We start from the raw sequence: 22,431 nt of genomic DNA, 5'->3' as shown, positions 1-22,431 counted from the left end.
ATTCCTAATGGCATTTCTCAAAGATTTCATCCTTTTTGTGCTGCCTGGAAATGCCACCTTTTATTATATACTACATTTTTGTCTCTACTTAGGTCTATCTTTGTCCTCTGTTCTGTTCCGGATTTCTGTGTTTATTCCTGCCTATCATTTTAATAGCTGCAGCTTTTTATTATCAAGTAGGTCAGAGCTCTCCATATTCCTTTCTTCTTCCTTTGTTTTTTTTTTTTTCTGAACTCCAAAATGTTTGTTGTGTACAGAATTAACTTAGGAACCATTGTGTTCAACTTTACAAGAAGTTGCGTCGGAGTTTTTGACAAAAAGTTCTTTAAATTTATGCATTAATTTGGGGAAGAATTGAACACCGAAAATATTGACTGACCCATTCAGGACCTTTAGAAGCAGCTTTCCTTATTTTTATGCCTTCTTTATTTGTCTCTGAAGTAAGGTTTTTAAGTTTCCTAAATATAGACCCTATGTTTCTTTGAAGTTTATTTCTGAGTGGTTTATTTACTTTGATTTTGTGATGCTGCTCTTAGGTTTTTTATTATTATTATTTTCAGGTCCTATATTAAATTCTTTTATGTAGTAGGGATCTTTTGGATATTTTGATTCTGTACATTTGTGGATGTTATCTTATTCCATCTTTATATATATTGGAATATAGGTATGCATATGTATTTCGATCTTCCTTTACTCGCTGTTATTCATTACAAGGGCTTTTTATTATTTTTTGTGTGCTTTGTTTTGGTAATCACCTGTTTTTCTAGCAAATTAACTTTAGGGTCACCCTCAAGTTGAAAAATTATGTTGGAATTTTTATTATAACTACACTAAATCTAAGAACCTGTTTTGTTTATTTTTAAATTATTATTTTTTAATGTTTATTTATTTTTGAGAGAGACACAGACAGAGCACAAGCTGGGGAGAGGCAGAAAGAGAGGCAGACACAGAATCTGAAGCAGGCTCCCAGGCTCTGAGCTGTCAGCACAGAGCCAGACTCAGGGCTTGAACTCACCAACTGTGAGATCATGACCTGAGCCGGAGTTGGATGCTCAACCAACTGAGCCACCCAGGCTCCCCAGAACCTGTTTTAAAGACTTGTCATTCACGTTTTCTCTTTCTCTCCTAGGAATATAATGCGTATGTACTTTTAACTTTTTAGGAATTTAAAATTTCAGGACTTTAAAAATTCAACTGGGTTTGGCCTGAATCAACTAAAGAGATTTCAGAGATCTTCCCTTATGTGTCAGAAGTTAAGATGATCAAAGTAAAAAGACTCCTATAGATTGGTGATTCCTCATTAACACGAGACAGTGGAATTTGGAGTGGAAATGAAATCTGGGGAATGTGAAAATAGTGCTATTTCATTAGTTTGGTCTTTTGTTCTTTAAGTTAGAGATCTTCCTGACCTCACGTAGGTACTTTCTAAGGTAGACATGAATGAAGGTATAAAAGGTTTCTGAGGAGTGCCTGGGTGGCTCAGTCGGTTAAGCATCCGACTCTTGACTTCGGCTCAGGTCATGAGCTCACAGTTCGTGAGTTCAAGCCCCGCATACGGCTCTGCAGTGCAGAGCCTGCTTGGGATTCTTTTTCTCTCTCTGCTATTCCTCTGCTTGTGCACTATCTCTCTCTCAAATTAAATAAACTTAAAAAAAAAAAGGTTTCGGTTTCTGTTTATAAGCTAACCAACCTTCTTTTTTTGGTGTGAACATCTTGAAATCGGAGTAAATGATACAATTTCCTTGATCAGAGAGAGGTTCAATTCTTACAAGGTGGTTTTTGAACACTGGACTCCCAATCAGTGCCCTCAAGCAACAGCGGAGACCTGGAGACATGCCCAATAGTTAGCACAATCATCCTTGTGTGATTAAGTCTTTATCTCTGTCCTTTTTCAGGTGCCGTTGTGCAGGTGGCTGGTTGCACACACTGGCTTTTTTGCCTCACTTTAACTAAGTTGCCCTGTTGGCCTGCTGGGGCCCTGCTTTCCATGTATTGTCTGTTTAATTGTGGCTTAAGATTCCTGAGATGGGAATTAAAACGTTCTTGTGCCAATTCCAGAATCCAGGACACTCATGCTTTGAAGTAAATTGCTATTTACCTAATGTGGGGCTCGAACTCACCACCCTGAGATCAAGAGTCGCACGTTCCACCAACTGAGCCAGCCCGCCGCCCCGAAAGCAAATTTGTAATATTTACATTGCCTTTTTTTTTTTTTTTTATCTTAGGTGAGGTATTTGTCTTAAATGATGGTGGAGAAGTTGATTTAGACCTTGGAAATTATGAACGGTTCTTGGATATTAACCTTTATAGAGACAACAACATCACCACTGGGAAGATATATCAGCATGTGATCAATAAAGAGAGGCGTGGTGATTACCTGGGGAAAACAGTACAAGGTATTCTTTTCCATAAAGGTTAGCGAGACCTGTGTGCTGAGCACCTGCTCAAAATAGATGTGAAGATGAGAAGGTCCCCGAACTCTACAAGTTCCAATCCTTTTCATATCTCTGCTTTCTTTTCCTCTTTGTTTTATTCAGAGGTGTCTACTTCACCCTCCATGTTCTTGATTGTATTTTCATCAGTCTTTTTGTTTATTACTAGTGTCATTGTTTTTCCTAGTCCATATATCTGTCTTTAGCTTTTATGTATAAAATCCATGGAGAACCATATTCATCACTTTTACCTGATTGAGATGCAGATTTTTTTGGTTTGTTTTTATTTTGTCTGTCTCCTTTGTTCTTGTATCTTTGCATGGATCATACTTACTCCACTTTGAAGGACAGCGTTGGGGATGCACTGGGGGATTGAACTGGAGTTCAATGGCTGGTTGGAGTGGCTGGTAGTATGGTCTGACCCTTTTTTCACCAAGCCTTTTCCTGAGTGGTAGGATTCTCTTTTGTCTTAAGAGAGACACCCTGTCCTCCCTTCTCTCCCTCCCATCCCCACCAACTCTAGTACTCATACGTTCCCACATGGTAAAGGTGATAGTTCCCCATCTCCTTTAAATCACTTACGCTTTGGAACCAGCTGAGAAGTAGACATGGGGGTTGGATGGATGGACATCAAAAGATCAGCCGTGTTATTACTGAAACTGGATGGTGTGGCTTAGGTGTCAGCTACGCTTGTGGTTTCTAAGTTTTCCCCCTGAGTGTAGATCTTGGGAGGACCCATGGGAGGGAGCGTTGCTGCACGTATGTGGGTTGTTCCAGATGTACCGGTTGGTGACGACTTCCTGCCACCTCGAGGGAGCAGCAGGTGTGAGGTAGAGCAGGCAGCAGATCCTTCCTTGCCTCAGCTTCCCAGAGGGCGACGTTCCTGCTTCGTGTAGCCCATTAAGTTAGTTGGCTGTACCCGAGAGGATGTCGCCTTTCTGTCTCTTCAGCAGAGATCACTAGCTGCAGGCCTGCTCACCACCTAAGGGACCTCTGGGCCTCAAATCCTTGCTGGGCCATCACCTTTTGGCCTCTTCACCTGACGTGAGCAGCCACAGGCCCCTGGTCAACATGAAGGTCTCATCTACACCCTGAGCAGACCCGTCCCCACTGGCTGGTGGGCTGTGGGGCCGGACCACTGTGTGTCTTTCTTCCCCGTGGGGTCCAGCATACAGTACCCTTGACAGCCCTCCCTGCAGGTTTTAGTTGACATTATGGATGTTTCTAGTTGAATCAAACACGGCATTTCTCTTTTCTGTTTCTTGTTCTCCGTGGTCGGTCAGTTTCAATAGAAATGACATACATTTAAGTGATTAAATCTATATTGTGCCTATAATATTCATTTCAGTGAGATGGATAATAACATGAGAAATGTAATTTGTCTCATTTGCCAAGTGGCTTTCAGGTTATTTGGGAGGTCTAAAGACACAAATACGTTCCTTTCTCCTTGATAACCATGAAATAAGCTTTTGTGCTAATTATTCCTTCTTTCTACAGTTGTCCCTCACATTACTGATGCTGTCCAGGAGTGGGTTATGAATCAAGCTATGGTGCCTGTGGATGGTCATAAGGAAGAGCCCCAAATATGCGTTATTGAGGCAAGCATAGAAATTTTTGTTTTGTAAACTTATATCCTGCTGGGTTTTTAAGCATCTAGCCTTCATTCATTCAGCACATATGTATAGACGGCCTCCCATGTGCTAGACACTGTGCTAGGAGGTGGGATTACAGCAGGGAATGACATGGATGGTCCCTGCCCTGGTGGTCCCAGATCAGTGGGCAAGATGAGCACTGAACACGGTGAGTACTCTTGGGATCGGTGCGCAGCCACCTGCATGTGGAGAGAAATCAGTTGCATGATGCATTCTGGTGAGTGCTCTTTGAGTACCGTCGACTCTTGAACAACTTGGGGATTAAGGTCGCTGACTTCTCCCCTCACCCCCAGTTGAAAATATCCCTGTATATCCATGTGTAACTTTGACTTCCCCCAAACTTAACCACTAACAGTCTACTGTTGACCAGAAGCCTTACCAATAACATACACAGTCAACGCATACTTCGTATATGTATTATGTACTATGTTCTTATAATAAAGTAAGCTAGAGAGAAGAAAATGTTATTAAGAAAATCACAAGGAAGAGAAAATGTGTTTACAGTACTCTGCTGTATTTATTTTAAAAAGCCATGTATCAGTGAACCCACACCATCCAAACCCATGTTGTTCAAAGGTCATCTGTATTTACAAAGTGCTCTGGAAGTAGAAAGAGACGGAGTTAGGGAAATCTGATGGTGGTGGCAATCTGGAAGTGAGAAGTGAGTATTAGCTGCTTGAAGAAAGAACACAGTATTTGAAACCTATTATTTGTTTACTGTTTCCCTTCCTCTCCCATCCAAGTACTAACCAGGCCCGACCCTGCTTAGCTTCTGAGATCAGACGAGATCGGGCGCGTTCAGGGTGGTATGGCCGTAGACTCCCTTCCTCTCAATGAATGGGAACATGCATGTACTCCTTATCTAAACGTCAGTTGACCCAATTGCTAGGCAGGACAGCAGAATAATGAACCATTTAGTTCCTATGGACCGCCTGCACAAATTCAGATTTCTGTTGTGACTTTCAAGTAGTATATAGCTCAGTGGTTAAGAATCTGGACCCAGGTGGCTTGGGTTCATAGCCAAGCAGCGCCACTTACCAGCTGGATGACCTTGGACAAGTGTGCTTCTGTGTGCCTCAGTTTACTCATCTGCTAAATAGGGATAATGTTTTGAGGCTTAAATAAGACACTTAGTAGTTAGAATGGTGTCAGATCTATAGTACGTACTCAAAAATTACTGGCCACTATTAAGATGCCTGTGTGACTTTTGGCAAATTATTTCTCAAAGCTTCAATGTACTCATCTATAACATGATAATTATGTAATATTGTAATACAAACCAGATGATATTAACAGGGTTGTTGGGAGGATTAAGTGCAATTATATAAAACACTTGGCATGTCAGGCGTTCACATTTTGTTAACAGAGCTGATAAACTTAACATAAATGTGCCGTGCTATCATTTATTAACCATAGATCATACTACCATAGTAGCATATGATTAAGTATGTTAAACTTCATATAAATGTATAAGTGTGCTATGCAAAAGTTTCTCTCTCTTGCTATTTCTTCCTTCACAATTGATGAGGAAAAGAGAGGGTGCTTTCTTTAGAATTTTTTTAAAATTGGAGTATCAGACACAGACACAGGAAAGTGCACATATCATAGGAATATAGCTTGATGAAGTTGTATAAACTGAACATACCTGCATAACTAGGCTGGCTTCTCTTAAAACGTATTTCTTTTTTTTTTTTTTAATTTTTTTAAATTTACATTTATTTATTTTTGAAAGACAGAATGAGACAGAGCATGAGCAGAGGAGGGACAGGGACAGGAGACACAGAATCTGAAGCAGGCTCCGAGCTGTCAGCACAGAGCCTGATGTGGGGCTCAAACCCACAAACTATGATATCATGACCTGAGCCGAAGTCGGACACGTAACTGACTGAGCCATCCAGGCGCCCCAAAACATATTTCATATCTAATACAGTGAATAGTTTGCAAACAGATTGAGGCAATGATAAAGGCAGAGTGTAAGACAAGGGAAAGGCAGATAAAAGCTCCAGGAAGAATAGCATCTGATATGAGAACTGGGACATAGCGTGACTCTTCAGTGAAGGAGACTTACGCAGTCAGTCTGTTATATGAATTTTCAGGTTTTAGAATCGATCCCCAAGATGCATCAGAGAAGGCTTCAAAGCAGGGATGTAAATGTCATCAGCTTTGAAAAGAGGATTTGTGAGGTGGAGACGTGGCGGGTGCTGGAGAGGGAGGGAGGGAGAGAGGGAGATAAGAACCTCATTTTCCATTGTGAGGCAGCTGCAGATAACTGGTAGTGGTTGGCAAAAAAAAAAAAAAAAAAAAAAAAATAGACGCAAAAGTGTCTCAGGTTAGGAAAGTAGCCAATAGAAGTAACGATTGAGATTGCCGCCTGGGGATGGGGCGGCAGAGAGCTTCGGCCTCATCCGTCACAGGAGGAAGTCGATTTGTGTTTTTATAGAAGGTGTCTGAAATGGGCAAGTTAAGAAAGAGTCAAGCGAGATGGTGTTTAGAGATGTGGAAGAAACCAGCAGAAGAAATCGTGAACGAAGGAGTTAAAGCGCTTGCCTTGGAGAATCTGGATTTGGGAGAGGAAGAGGTGGGGCACAGGACTCCTGCTTTTTATTGTATGCTCTTTCGAACAATTTGATTTTGTTGGGGCACAAGAATTCCTGTTCCCTTCGAGGTCCTTGTGGCTGAACTAAGAATCAAATTGGCATGAGACAGAAGAAAACCAAATTAAAATTTTTTTTTCAACGTTTTTTATTTATTTTTGGGACAGAGAGAGACAGAGCATGAACGGGGGAGGGGCAGAGAGAGAGGGAGACACAGAATCCGAAACAGGCTCCAGGCTCTGAGCAGTCAGCACAGAGCCCGACGCGGGGCTCGAACTCACATATCGCGAGATCGTGACCTGGCTGAAGTCGGACGCTTAACCGACTGCGCCACCCAGGCGCCCCTAGAAGAAAACCAAATTTAATAGCGTACACGTGGGCAATCCGCATAGACATGGCAATTCCAAGAGGAGTCCGACACAATGAAGTATATATGTCATCCTGAACTGAGGAGAAGGGGGTAGGTGTCTGGGTCTGCAAAGGGAAGGAATGTAACCTTCAAGAAGATGGAAAAGAGAAAATGCTGGGTTAACAAATGTTTACATTTGTTACACTCAGAAACAGCGAGACACAGAGAGGAATTTGATCAGACTTTGCTGAGTTCCTCCCTGTCTACCATAGTTCGTATCAGGATATAGTTATCTATGGTGATAGCTCTCTTCCTGGAGCAGGTCCTCTATCACAGTTCTACTTAGGGTTGGTAAGGTAGGGTTGTAGGGTAGGTAAAGAGCTTTTTCTGAATCTACTGGGTCTTGATTGCTTTTAACTTAAAATAATCTTTATGTCAGACTGGCCCATCTTGGGGTGGCCTGCCTTTGGCCCCTACAATTTTTTTTAAGTAATCTCTTTGACCAACATGGGGCTTGAAGTCACAACCCCTAGATCAAGAGTTGCATGCTCTACTGACTGAGCCAGCCATGCACCCCAGGCCCCTACAATTTTTAACCACGTGCATGACTTTTGACTTTTAAAAAACTACTTATTAATGTCAGCTTGAAGATGCCATTTAGCAATTTCAGTATCTTAAAGTTCAGCCCAAGGATGATTTCATTCAAGCCTGGAAGAAGGTAGGACAAGTCCTCACACCTCTGGTTTATGCAGGTTACCTCGTTGTCTCCAATATGGTAGCTGCTCGCCCCATGAGGCTGTTCAGCACGTGAAATGTGGCCCATCCTAATTGAGATGTGCTGTGAGTTTTAAATACACACTGAGCTTCAAAGACAGCATAAAAAGAAGAATGTAAAATACCTAATAACTTGGGGGTGCCTGGATGAGTCAGTTGGTTGAGTGTTTGCCTCTTGATTTTGGCTTGGGTCATGATCCTGGGGTTGTGGGATCGAACCCTACCTCGGGCTCCATGCTGAGCATGGAGCCTGCTTAAGATTCTCTCTCTCTCAGGGTGCCTGGGTGGCTCAGTCAGCTAAGCGTCTGATTTCAGCTCAGGTCATGACCTCATGGCTTGTGGATTCAAGCCCTGCATCAGGCTCACTGCTGTCAGCCCAAGAGCCCGCTTCGGATCCTCTGTCCCCCCCCCCCCTCTGCCCCTCCACTGCTCACGCTCTCTGTCTCTCAAAAATAAATAAACATTAAAAACAAAAGAAAAAGAAAAATGTTGACCACGAGTCAGTGATCAGGATCAATACTTTCCCCCTCCATCACTTATACTGGACATGCTACACATCCCTCCCATTTTGTTCACTCCCAGAGATGCACAGCTTCCACTTTGGTAGTAGCTGCTGTTCGCTGCTGCTTGGCTGCCTATGCAATGCTTGATTGGAAATCACTGGAATTTTCCAGTAAAACTTGGTCATATCCACTCATGTTGCTCTGGCCACCATGGCCACCTCCACAACCACCACTCAGCCACTGACTGGCCAGGCCACCATAACTGGACTGGTTTGACAAGCCCATGCCTCCCATCGTTTGGCTACCATAAGCCCCCACCGCTTGCTCCCGCTGTAGAATTCAAGAAGAGTTCTACATATCTGTGTTGCGTATTTGCTTTGTCTTTTGACGTAGCTGCCACAGCATCTTCACGAGTTGCAAACTCGACACCTGCTTCACCAGCGACTCTGCCATCAGAACCAGCTTCAATACGTACTCTCACAGGGTTGAGTGGTGAAAAACAATCATAAATGTTCTCAGTAGCTGTGTAAGATAATCCCCGCGTGTGTACACAATGTCCTGTTGTGCTCTGGAAAGTAGAGCCACCCCTCCATTATCTCTGATCAGACATTCCTGAAAAACAATAATTGAGGTCTCTTCCAAATCCGTCTGACCCAAATCCATAGCCATCATTATAGCCATTATTTAAAAAAAATTTTTTTTATGTTTATTTACTTTTGAGAGTGAGAGAGAGAGAGCGCAAGCAGGGGAGGGACAGAGAGAGAGGGAGACGCAGAATCCGAAGCAGGCTCCAAGCTCTGACCTGTCAGCACAGAACCCGTGGGGTTCAAATCCACGGACCGCGAGACCATGACCTGAGCCGAAGTCGGACACTTAACTGACTGAGCCACCCAGCTGCCCCCATCATTATGGCCATTATAATCATCATAGCCTCCGAAGCGTCCACCGTAAGCCCCTCACCTCATCTGTTTACAGCCAGCTCCCCTGCCAATGCCGTGATAGCCTCTGCCAGCTCCAGGTCTGTGGTAGGGACCTGGCTGCTGCATGGCCACAAGCCTTTGTGGTGGATCATAGTGAGTTCTAACTTCAGCTCGACTGCTCTTTAAGATTTTGATACACCTGTGCCCCATTCTTCCGTTATGTTTCTTTAGAGCCTTTTCAGCTATGAAATAACATTTTGGCTATATTGGGCTACATAAAATATAATGTTAAAATTAATTTCTCCTGCTTACTTTTGTTTGCTCTTTTGAATGTGGCAGCTAAAAACGTTAAAACATTGGGCGCCTGGGTGGCTCAGTTGGTTAAGCTTCTGACTTCGGCTCAGGTCATGATTCATGGTTTGTGAGCTCGAGCCCTGCTTCGGGTGAACTTGAGCCCCACTTTAGGTAAAAACGTGAGCCCCTCCTCTTCGGGTGAGCCCTGCTTCTCTTTCTCTCTCTCTCTAGCTCTTTCTGCCTCATCCCTCGCTTGCACCCTCTCTCTCTCAAAAAATAAAAATAAAAAAACCAAATTTTAAATATTTTAATTTTTATTGGAGAGTGCTGTTCTAGCAACAGGAAAGGCAAAAAATAGCCTTTTTTTTTTTTTTTTTAAGACTATTAACCTTAATCACAGGAAAATTTCCAAATGGTCATGTGTATGCATGTTTTTGCCTCTGCTCTTTTTAAAAAGATAAATTATCATCACAGAAAAGGAGAAGGGGTAAATCTATTTTTTTAATGTAATTGAACTGCCTTTGAACATCATTAACATATAAGCCCAATTTGACCTTGAGAAGAGCCTTCTTAACCCTTCTTTTTCATTTTGTCTGTTTTTTAGCTATTGCTTAAAAACAATTTTTTTAAAATTTTTTAATGTTTATTTATTTTTGAGAGAGAGAGTCGGAGTGCAAGTGGGGAGGGTCAGAGAGAGGGAGACACAGAATCTGAAGCAGGCTTCAGGCTCTTGTCAGCTAGGAGCCTGACGTGGGGCTTGAACTCACGAACCACGAGATCATGACCTGAACTGAAGTCAGACGCCCAACAGACTGAGCCACTCGAGCGCCCCTAAAAAATTTTTTTTTAATGTTTATTTATTATTTTTGAGAGAGAGAGACAGAGTGCGAGTGGGGGAGGGGCAGAAAGAGAGGGAGACACAGAATCCGAAGCAGGCTCCAGGCTCTGAGCTGTCAGCACAGAGCCCAACACAGGGCTCAAACTCACAAACCATGAGATCATGACCTGAGCTAAAGTCGGAATAAGCCACGCAGATGCCCCTTAGCTATTGTTTTTTGAGAATCATCCTTGAAGAAAGCTTTTCTGTTTCCTTCTGGGGCCAGCACACCTGATTCTCTTTGTCATCATTTTACAAAGTTGCATACTACAGATTTAGACTCTAATTGTTGAAGATTCCACTTGTACAGTAAAATCAAGAATTCTCGATGACATCTCAAACTAAACTGAAATTTCCATCCCATCAAACAACAAGCAAACATTTTAGGCCTGTACTTGCATATTGTTCTTTTTTTATGCCTTTGTTCTTTTTATTAATTTTTATCCTGTTCTTGAATTGATTGGTTTGGCTTAAAAAACATTAATTTGGCGCTTAATGGGCACTGGTCCCAATGCTAGCTGCTAGCCATAGGAAGGCAAATATGACCTGAGCCCTGCTCTTCAGGAATCCTCGTCTTCGTTTTTAATTTCTTGGAAACAGAGAAACTGTGACAAGTTTTCCCCAGCAAAGCTCCTTCTTCATATAACCCTGACATTCATATATTTGCTTAATGGACACTAGATCAGGCAGCCTTTTGGGCTCGTTTTAAGTTGTGCTCAACATTTGTGTTTGTGCACTATTTAAGCTTTTGATAAAAAGACCACCAGGCTGATTTTCAGTTTTAAGCGTGTAGAAGCTGTTGAAATGTCTCCAAAGCCTTTTGGTGAGGCTCTTACTTCTCAGACCCGTGGAGCTGACAAGCTTTATTTGTATTAGTCCAGGTTATCTCCACATACACCTGAAATAATTTATGCCTGGCTTAAAGGAATAAAAGGCTTCTTTCTTTCTCTCTCTCTTTCTTTCAAAAAAGAAAATCCTTTCCTTAAAGGCAAAACAGACATTGCACATCTCATAAATTTGCTGTTGCTTTGATTTCAACTTTGGATAAGTCTTAAAACATTGTTATGGGTGATATTTTCCTGGTTGTGTGGGGGAAATAATGAACTTAGGAGTATTCTAGTAATAATACAGAAGGTTTCTGATGACAATGATGGTACTCGGGAGCCAGAGGAGTGGTCATGGGATCTTCCAAATTGGCTGAGACTGTGCAGTACCACTGTAAGCCATGTGAGGGCAGAAGTGGATAATGTTTAAAGCTTTTTGCCTCCGTTTTCAGATTGCCCTTAAATTACCAGAGTACACCTATGAAAAAACAGATGTCCCTATATGGTTTAGTTTCAGTGCAGACCTTTTTTTTCCCTAAAATATTTTCCCATTAGATTCTGGTACCTTGCAGTTGGTGAGCACTTAAACCCCTCACCCCCTGCCAATTTCCTGATTGCATGTGATATTTCTAGGATTTTCATAATTAAGTTTGTCATTCTCCTACAGAAAGGTCATATATTTCTATCTGTGCCACACCCAGAAAGCTTGAATTTTAATTGTGTTTTGTTATCTGACTTAAAATTAATAAAGAATCATTTTCTTTTCTGTAACAATGTAGTCTCGAGATTTCTTAGTTTGATTCCATTGCAGTTATGGTAACAGGTACTAGAATGCTGTTACCTAGGGCTTATATTGAATTTTGAGACCCTTCTGCCCTGAGATGACTGCTAAGCTAAACCCTGTTGGAGAGGGAAAATTTTACTGTTCCCCTTCAGTGTTCTTCCAGTTGGTCTAAGAATCCAATTGACATGAAACAGATTAACTGGAGAAGATCAAAGGCTGTATTACATACGTAGAGAAAATCCATATAAACATGAGAGATTCCCAAGCAATCAGGCGAAATGAGGCTTATATGACACCCTGAACCAAGGAGAGGAGTAGAGGCCTAGGGGATACAAAGGGAGGAAGGCCATTTGCAGGGAGACAGAGAGGATGTTTGGAAAACGGACTTCCCTGTTATGCAGCTAAGTTTCTCAGGTAAAGGGGATCTCTGGGAATAACATTCTTCCCGGTACAGGGATCCCGGACTACCCAATGTAAATTTAGGCAGTTGAGGGGGAGGTAAAGAACTTTTCCTGAATCTGCTGGGTTTTGATTGCTTTTAATTCAAAATAATCATGGCAAGGTGGCATATTTCTGGGAGACCTGTCCTGAACCCCTTCAACCCCAGTGCTGTGTGCAGGGAGCTGGGCTTATGCCAGAGATAGGGTAGGGAGCAGGGCAGGTATGTTCCTACTCTCCTGGGGCTTATAGCTAGTGGCAGGAAACAAGTGCGCACGCGAAATAACAGCACCTGGTGCTGGGTTAGTAGGAAGGGCACAGACAGTGCTATGACAGGGAGCAGTGGGAGGGAGGCTACTCTAGGTGGGTGGCAAGGTCTGGCTTTCTGAGGAAGACATAGCCTTTCAGGCTGAAGGATAAAGAAGAGATAGGTGTAGATAAATAAAGAAGGAGGGTAAGAGAGCTTAAGGGGCAGGAAGGAAGAGAGCGGCCCATCTGAGGACCTGAGAAGCCAGTGGGGCTGATGCACAGGCAGGGTGTGTGGGGAGTGGGGGGGGGGCGGGGGGAGGGCGGCGAGCAGGGGCGTGAGATGAGATTAGAACCCTAAGCAAAGACCAGATCATGTAGGGTTTTTGTTGGCTGCCTAAAGGAATTTAGATTTTATTTTTAGTGAAGCAGTGAGCTACTGAGGGTATAAGCACAAAAGAGATATATTGTGAGGTTTTGTTTTGTTTTAATATTCTGAGTTTTTATAAGGTCACTCTGCTGGTGTGTGACAGATGATTTAATTGTAGGATAGGAGAGGGGAGAAGCTAGGAGACCATTTGGAGGGGGAGGGGGGGCAGTCAGCCAACTTTTTCTATAAAGGGCCAGATAGTAGATATGTTTACCTTTGAGGGTCAGAGAGTCAACTCTGCCATTGTAGTGTGAAAGCAGCTACAGACAGTATATAAATAAATGGGCATACCTTTGGCCAATCAATAAAACTTTATATATAAAAGCAAGCAGTGAGGCTGTAGTTTACCACCCCCTAGTTTAGATTATTGCAATAATCCTGGCAAAAGGTGGTGTTGGCATGAGTGTCTAAGGTGGTAACGGTGGGCATAGAGAGCAGGGGAGAGATTTTCAAGAGGTTTTACAGGTATGACCCACTGGACTCAGTTGGATGAGGAAAAGTGGAGATCAAGGATGATTTCCAGACAGCTGGCTTGAAACAGTTAGTGGGAAGAGACGCTTTTGCTGAGATGAGGAGACACGCGGAGAAACAGGCCCAGGGGTGAGGGGAGTTCGGTTTGGGACACGGTAAGTTTGAGTAATTGTTGAGCCATCCGGGATGTTGAGCCCTCCTCAGCGTCCGGATCATTCCAGTTAGTGTCTAAGTTTTACTCTTGATTATTGTTCTTTACCTCTGCTAGATTTTTGTCGCTAAATTCTGAGCTCCTGAAGAGCGCATTGTCTTAAATTCTTCTCAGCACCTCATTTATAGTGTTGAGCATGCAGTAGATTGTCACATGCTAAAGAATTAATTTTAAAATCCAGGTGATATCTTTAAGTATTTAAATATGGTGAGGATGCGTAGGTTAAGGCAAATTTTATCCTAAAGTAAATGCTTACTTTAAAATGCCTTACTTGTTGGAAGCACATTGTAAATTAAGCTAACATTTATCAAAGGATTACACTGTCAGGAATATTCTTTCGGCACTACCTGATTCAGAAAGCCAGCATGTTTTAATAGCAGTTGTTTAATTCTAGTAATATCACCATCGCAAAAAGAAATGTTCAGCTGCATGCAGGGGTGTGTGTGTGTGCGTGTGTGTGTGTGTGTGTGTGTGTGTGTGTGTGTACACATGAAAAGGGGGAGAGAGAGTGAGAGAGAAAGAGAGAGAGAGAGCACAAGGTATTTCACCCCTAGGAACTAGCTGATCTCACTCCTCAGTGGCCTATATTGTGGATCTTTTTATCTGCTTATGCATTCCCTTTTCTTAAAGCCTTCTTTTTTTTTTTTTTTTTTGTAAACATTTAAAAAAAATTTAAACTTTTTTTTCAATCTTGGTGAGATGAAGCGTTGACAGCTTTATAATGGTTCCCCATTTTTTTGAATGGGGGGATTTACTATCTGTAAAGTGAATCAGTAATAGCAGAATTCATTTACTTAACTTAGTCTCTGTCTCCACACAACAGGATCTTATAACATGGGAATCAGGTCATTCTTTATTCTTTTACATGTTTTATTTTTTTATTTTTGAGAGAGAGCACATGAGCAGGGGAGGGGCAGAGAGAAGGGGACAGAGGATCTGAAGCAGTGATCTGTCTACGCTGTCTACGCTGACAGCAGTGAGTCCGATGTGGGGCTCAAACCCACGAACTGGGAGATCATGACCTGACCTGAAGTCGGATGCTCAACTGACTGAGCCATCTAGGCACCCCAGGAGTCAGGTCATTCTTAGAGCCCTCCTTGACCTCGCTTTCTTCCTCCCCCCTCCCTTTTTTTAATTTGAGAGAGAGAGAGGCAGGGGGAGAGATAGAGAGAGCAAGCCTGGGCAAGGGACAGAGGGAGAGAGAGAATCTCAAGCAGGCTCCACACCTAGTGCAGAATGGGATGCAGGCATCGATCATGAACTGAACTGAAACCAATAGTTGGGTGCTCAACCAACTAAGCCACTCAGGCGCTCCGTTTTCTTTTCCCTTCGTGATGTTCTCTGCTTATTCTCTTACCTGTTTACCTGGTTATGTTACACTGTATCCTTTCTTCTTAGTTTACCTTCTAGTTTCCATTTTCTCTTTCCTTTGTTTCATCTCCTTAAATGTACGGTGCTTTTCCTTTTCATATCAAACAGTTTTAGTGAGGCTTAATTTATATATCATACATTTCACTTGCTTTAAGTATACAATTCAATGATTTTTGGTATGTGTATAAACCTCTGTTTTTGTGCTGTTTATTTTTTAAAGTTTATTTATTTATTTTGAGAGAGAGCGCACGTGAGTGAGGGGGGGATAGGGGCAGAGAGAGAGAGACAGAGAGAGAGAGAGAGAGAGAGAGAGAGAGAGAGAATCCTAAGCAGGCTCCATGCTGTCATCACAGAGCTCAACCCAGGGCTCAAACCCATGAACCGTGAAATCATGACCTGAGCCAAAATCAAGAGTCGGATGCTTAACCGAGTGAGCCACCTTGGCGTGCCCTGTCTTGTGCTCTGTTTATTAATAATGTTTCTGTTAGTCTATATACTGTGGAAGATCACATGTGTTTTTGGTTTTTTTTTCCCATTCCTAGTTGGGTGGCACCATTGGAGACATTGAAGGGATGCCGTTTGTGGAAGCATTCAGACAATTCCAGTTTAAAGCAAAAAGAGAGAATTTCTGCAATATCCATGTTAGCCTAGTTCCACAGGTGAGCTTTCCAGATAAGTATATAGACAGCAAATTCTTTCTTTTTTCTTTCTTTCTTTCATCTTTTTTTTTTTTTTTTTTTTTTAATTTTCTGATAGAGAAAGAGAGCGTGCACATGTGTGGGGCAGGAGCAGAGAGAGAGGGACAGAGAGAATCCCAGACAGGCTCCACGCTGCCAGCACAAAGCCTGCCTCCGGGCTCAATCTCACAGTTTGTGAGATCATGACTTCAGCTGAAATCAAGAGTTGGACGCTTAACCAACTGAGCCACCCAGGCAGCCCTGTGGACAGCAACTTCTAAAAGTCTTCCTATGATATTCTATTTGTTCCACATTTTTAAAAAGGAGATAGAAGTTTATTGAATACACTGCAAGGGAGCAGTGGGCAGGACAGCAAAAGAGAAACTCTCTGCCTATTTATTCCATATTTTAAGCTAGGGAGCCATTCATTATCCAGAAGAGGTAAATATCCAATATACTGACAGTGACCCATCTCTTTTCAGCCCAGTGCTACTGGAGAACAAAAAACCAAACCCACACAAAACAGTGTCCGTGCGCTGAGAGGGTTAGGCCTGTCTCCTGATCTGGTGAGTTAAGGAGAGTGAGTAAATTTCTTGGAATAGGACCTCCGTTTCTTGATCTATAGCATCATCTAAGTCCTTTCTATCTCTCAAATGGTTCCTTTGACATTGAACTTCGTGTCTCTGGGGGCCAGGGGAGGGACAGTCCCATATCCTCGAGGGTAGCTTCACACATTTGTAAACTGGCGCTCTGTTCTCCTCAGGGTCCTCATGTGATTGGCCACATTGACAGCTGAGCAAGTGCAACATCTTTTCATTTTTATGGTCCTTAGGTCTTTTAGAGTGAGGTGGGACCTTTGAGATTTTCCTGAGGCCCACTAGGGTGGTCTGTCACTGCTCTTACTTATAACAGGTCATCCAGTTATCACCAGAATAGTCTAGATCAGAGGTTAGCAAATAAGGGCCTGCAGGCCTCCTGCCCATAAATAAAGTTTTATTGGAACATGGTATCATCTGTTGCTTACATTTGTCCACAGCTGCCTTCGTACTGCACTGCTACAACTGAGTAGTCAGGACAGTCACTTCTTGACTTGCAAAACCTAAAATGTTTACTCTCTAGCCGTTTAGAGAAAAAGTTTGCCAACCCCTGGTCAAGCTCTGTTCTTATATCTAAAGAAGCAACATTTGTGAGCCTTCCCTCTTGTTTACTAGAGACGCCTGGACGTTTTGAGTTCTTACTGGTAGATTTGTGTTGAGTTTGATTATACTGGCTTATATCAGTGCTCAGGTGTTTCTATGAGTCCGGTGGAATACCCAGAATGAACAGGTACATACTTGGTCAGGTCTCTGGTTGAAAGAAGAGATTAATATAGCATCCTCCTGAAAACTAATGGTGGGACGAACAGCTGGGTTCCTGCTTGCTGACCTGTGCAAAACTGACTTTGACAGATTGTCTGCCGGAGTTCAACGCCTATCGAAATGGCCGTGAAGGAAAAGATTTCAATGTTTTGTCATGTGAACCCTGAACAGGTTAGTGCTGCTCTTTCGATTTTATTGCTTTGCAGGCACTTCTGCTGATGCTAATGTTTTGCATCTCTTCAATTATCATATTACTTTTCATGGCATTTATGAAAGCTTTGGGAGATTCATATCCGGCCACAGCTCCCTTGCCCTGAAGTGAACAATGTGAGAGACTCCTGATTCCTTAGGTAGATCACATGTTTCTTTGCATAATCACTCCTCAAGTTACAGGTACAAAGCCAGGTGGGCTTTTTAACTTACAGTCAAACCTCTAGAGAGAGAACCATGTGAAGCCTGCTCATCGTCTGTTTATCTTGTCTTTCCGGGACACTTACTGCTTTCACTGCGATTTCTCCTTTGTATGTGTTACAGCTCGCTCCATCCAGACCACACGTTACATTGACATTCACACTATCACTTCTGATTACATCAGTGGTCTCAGTTCAATTCATTGCTACAGAAACTGTATGGTGATTTGGGCTCACATCCTCTGTCCTGCAGGACTTTCCATTTGGGTATCTGAGAGCTTTTTCTTTTTTCTTTCATTCTCTTATCTGTCTCTTGTTTGCAACGAGGCTTAGGTGTAAGGGATCAGAGTTGGCTATAGTTTACAAAGTGATATGAATGGCACTCAGGAAAAAGGTGAGGTTTGGCAGGAACCTTTTGTTTTCTTCAGATTAGCTCTGGGTTCTTTGAAGCCTAAAACCCTCTAATTGGATTTCTGTATCTCTGGAGGCAGTCTCGTGCACAGCCTCCTGTCTAATGCTTCAGGGTCAGCACACATGTCTGAACTATTTTGAAAAATGTGAGGGGCGCCTGGGTGGCTCAGTCGGTTAAGTGTCCGACTTCGGCTCAGGTCATGATCTCACGGTCCGTGAGTTCGAGCCCCGCGTCGGGCTCTGTGCTGACAGCGCAGAGCCTGGAGCCCGTTTCAGATTCTGTGTCTCCCTCTCTCTCTGCCCCTCCCCTGTTCATACTCTGTCTCTCTCTGTCTCAAAAATAAATAAACGTTAAAAAAATGTGATGGCAGGTTTGAAGGACTCTCCTGTATTTGTATGTCATCAAGCCACTTTGGTTTTGTTCTGTTGTTTTTTGTATCGTTCCTACTGGTACATAGTACTTTGTGTCTGTGTTGTATAAATACAACTTGGTTACTGAAATGGAAGGAGGATACAGTTTTCAGAGTTGGGTTACTGAGAACTTTGAGAACAGAAGAATGCAAATTTCTGACCACACAGAGCCTGTTTTCTACAGGACTATAGATTCTGAAGAATGCCCTATCCTATCAGTCCACAGGCTAGTTTATTAGCCATTTTTCAGCACGTTATTTTTTCTGATGTGAGTTAACGCTCCCATTTCTTTGTTCCAAGTGAGGCCCAAAAGTCCTCTAAGTACCAAGTTGGTGATGTCCAAACAGCTTAGGAACCCTTGGGTGGATTTGGCAATGGATTTGGGGAGACTGAACACACAGAGTTAGAAGAACATTTCTTTGGCATTGACTTAGAATGTGGCAGACCCTTAAATGCCTGCCAGCAGCCCCTCACATGTACTTAAGAGGGGGATGAAAGTTCGTTAGGATAGATGTGAAAAACAACCATAGCACCTGACATTTAAAGGAGCCATTCTCCTCTAACAGGTGTAATTAATTTGACTGGGTTCAATATGTACTTGGAAATGTATCCAAATGAAGGGAGTAGACAAAAGCACTACACCAGCAGCAACAGCAACAAATGAATGCACAAGCGAACCACATACCCACATTTAGAAGACACAGTGTACGTGTTCAGTGTTACTGCTTTAGCCTAGACTTAGAAGGTGATGCCTTGGGCCAGATGTCTTAGATATTGACACATAAAGCATCCGTGTTCCAACACCAATTCTCTGACACCAGCTGGGGTCCTGCACTTCAACTCTGACACTAACTACCTGCAGTGAGCATCAGACTCCACAGATTTGAGGGCTGAGGTTTTTTTTGTTTGTTTTTTTAAAAAAATTTTTTTAATGTTTATTTTTGAGAGACAGAGCACAAGCAGGGAAGGGGCAGAGAGAGAGAGGGAGACACAGAAACAGAAGCAGGCTCCAGGCTCTGAGCTGTCAGCACAGAGCCCGAAGCGGGGCTCGAACTCACGAGCTGTGAGATCATGACCTGAGCCAAAGTCAGACGCTTAACCGACTGAGCCATCCAGGTGCCCTGGGGGCTGAATTCTTTACAAGACTTCCCCCCCCCTCCCCCCGACTTCAGACACCAAAGTTTCCAGTGTCCCCAAGCCACCTCCACTCCTGCCTGGTTGACTGCTAATTTGGGGCTTTCCATAACCCCTTCAGGTTCGATAATTCTCTAGAACGATTCATGGAACTCAGGAAAATGCTATACTTACTATTGTCATTTTATTATAAAGAGTGCAAATGAACGGCCAGATGAAGAGATACGTAGGGCAAGGCCTAGGAGGATCCCAAGTGCAGAAACTTTTGTCCCCATGGAGTCAGGCTGTGCCACCATCCTGGTACATCTGTACGTGTACCAACCAGGACAGCCCCCTGAGTCTTGGTGTCCAGAATTTTTTTAATAGGGGTTTCACGAGATAGGCTTGGTTGAGTAAACCATTGGTCACATGACTGAACTCATGCTCCAGCCCCCTTGCTGTCCTCGGAAGTCAAGTGGCTGAAAGTTCTAGCCTAACTTGGTTGGGTTTTCTGGTGACCAACTCCCATCCTGAAGCCATCTAGGGGCCACCAGGAGTCACTTCATTAGCATAACAAAGATAACCCTACCCCTGTCAGGAAATTCCGAAGGTTTTTAAAGCTTTGTGCCAGAAATTGAGAGCAAAGTCTATATATATATATATAAATATATATATACATACTACCACAGCATCCATGTTTCCCAATTTAGAATAAGGAGTTCAAAGAGTTTCATGATTAGATCAAAGTAAGCTTGTATTAATTCTGCCTCTTGTTTGGGTCACTGGGCTCTTGCTTTTCCTCAATCAATATAAATGAACTACCATGTCTCTTGAGTTCTGGCTCATTCTTGAGGCATATTTGAGGTGTTCCATTTAAATATGGTGTTTTATCATCATTAATCAGGTCATATGTATCCATGATGTTTCTTCTACCTATCGAGTACCTGTGCTTTTGGAGGAACAAGGCATTGTCAAATATTTTAAAGAGAGATTGGATCTGCCCATTGGTGATTCTGCAAGTAATTTGCTTTTCAAGTGGAGAAATATGGCTGACAGGTACGTGAAAGGAATTACTAATGTAATCTTGAATAATTCTTGGGTTTCGGGGTAGGACTGAGACATAGCTTGAAGGATGTCTATGTCACATTCCGCTTTCTGTCTGTATATGTTTTGGTCTGGAGTTATCTAAAGCTTCAACACATTGTTAGAGTGTTTTGCTATATTCTTTGAAGATTTCTGGGGCTTTTGATTTTTTTCTACTTAACTGAAAGTGAATTGAAAGAATTTGGATTCTGGAATGATTTTTTGTTGTTGTTGTTAATTCTGGAAGTATTTGGATTTATTAGTTTATTTCTTAGTTTTCTGAATACATATTTTATATTTTTAAACTTTTTTCCTTTTTTAAAAATTTATTTATTTTAAGAGAGAGAGAGCATGAGCAGGGGGGCAGAGAGAGGGAGAGAAAGAATCCCAAGCAGGCTCCATGCTGCCAGCACAGAACCCAACGTGGGGCACGAACTCACGAACCATGAGATCATGACCTGAGCCGAAATCAAGAGTCAGACATTTAACCTCTGAGCCACCCAGGCACCCAGTTTCTGAATATATGTATTTTTTCATCCCTGCCTCCCCGTTTCTGAATATTTTAAACAGGTTTAAATGTCACAGGTTTTTGTTATTGTTGTTTGTTTTGCTTTGCTTTTTAAGTTTATTTATTTTTTAGTAATCTCTACCCCCACTGTGGGCCTCGAACTTAGAGCCCCGAGATCAAGAATTGCATGCTCTTCTGACTGAGCCAGCAAGGCACCCCAAAAATCCCTTTGAATGAGAAGTTTAGGCTATATCATTATTGTTCCCTCCTGCAGTTATTAACTATCAGCATTGTTATCAAAACCTCAGATAGATAGGTTCTAGCTTCAAGACAACGGTATTCATTTCAGCAAGGTTTGTCTCATTTGAAGCCATATGGAAATTAAATCCCTATCACCTGTTTGTTTTACTAGATGTAGACAAGGCCTAACTCTGTGAAGTCCTGACTGCTGGATTTTTGTGCAACTTAGGTAGAGGCAACAGGTGCAGCAGTGACAAACACACATACACAAATATTGAATCATTATGTTGTATACCTGAAACCAATATAATGTTATATGTCACTTATATCTCAATAAGAAAATGTAAGCTCTGGCATCAGGCACTCTGCATTCAGGCCCCAACTTTTCCTCTCGCTAGCTGCGTGAGTTTGGGTGGATTACTCAACCTCTCTGGACCTGCTTTCGCATCCATATATAACAGGGGGATACTAGTACCCACATTGAGATAATTATGAGAGAAAACACATTAGACCTTAATCTCGCATTGGGCCCTGGGTATTGGTTCCTCGGTGTTACTGAGGTTGGTAACAATAACTAAAATGGTTTGATGGTGACAAAATGACTGCCTTTGGTACATGACCAGTAGTTTGAAGTTCTCTTGCCCTCTCACTTAAAACTTTAAAAAGAGTTTTAGAATTACTGGGGCAAGTAAAATCAGGAATAAAGTGCAGTTTTGGAACTCAGGTGCTCTACTGAATGACGATACAGTTAAGGAATCAGTCGCTTTACAGGAATTTTCTGAGTAGCTTGGGGCTGATCCTCTTTAAGCACTAGAAATTTGAATGTTTAACTCTTTTTATTGGAAATAACTCTAAATTACTCTATGCTGCTGTGCTTTTTAAAGCCAGGGTTTGGTTTTCCTATTAGTTTCCTGTGGCTGCTGAAACAAATTACCACAAACTGGGCTGCATAAAATATGAGAAATTCATTCTCTCACAGTTGTGGAAGTCAGAAATTCACAATCAAGGCTTCAGCAGGGTTGGTTTCTTCTGGAGGCACTGAGGGAGAAA

The 22,431-nt window shown here is 42.4% G+C and overlaps 1 protein-coding gene and 1 pseudogene across 4 annotated transcripts in view; one reads left to right on the top strand and one right to left on the bottom strand.

The window, feature by feature from the left end:
- Positions 1-22,431, top strand: part of CTPS2 (CTP synthase 2) — a 104,908-nt gene that overhangs the window by 13,222 nt on the left and 69,255 nt on the right. For all 4 annotated transcript variants that reach the window (XM_058714403.1, XM_058714404.1, XM_058714402.1 and 1 more), the window contains 6 exons: positions 2,226-2,396; positions 3,930-4,030; positions 15,713-15,829; positions 16,330-16,413; positions 17,296-17,376; positions 20,455-20,606. In XM_058714403.1, the coding sequence (XP_058570386.1) occupies positions 2,226-2,396; positions 3,930-4,030; positions 15,713-15,829; positions 16,330-16,413; positions 17,296-17,376; positions 20,455-20,606 (706 nt within the window). The remainder of the gene's footprint in view (positions 1-2,225; positions 2,397-3,929; positions 4,031-15,712; positions 15,830-16,329; positions 16,414-17,295; positions 17,377-20,454; positions 20,607-22,431) is intronic.
- Positions 8,373-9,464, bottom strand: LOC131503062 (heterogeneous nuclear ribonucleoprotein H-like; annotated as a pseudogene).

This window comes from Neofelis nebulosa, chromosome X, assembly GCF_028018385.1.
Source record: "Neofelis nebulosa isolate mNeoNeb1 chromosome X, mNeoNeb1.pri, whole genome shotgun sequence".
NCBI lineage: Eukaryota > Metazoa > Chordata > Mammalia > Carnivora > Felidae > Neofelis > Neofelis nebulosa.
This window is presented reverse-complemented; position numbering and strand designations above follow the sequence as displayed.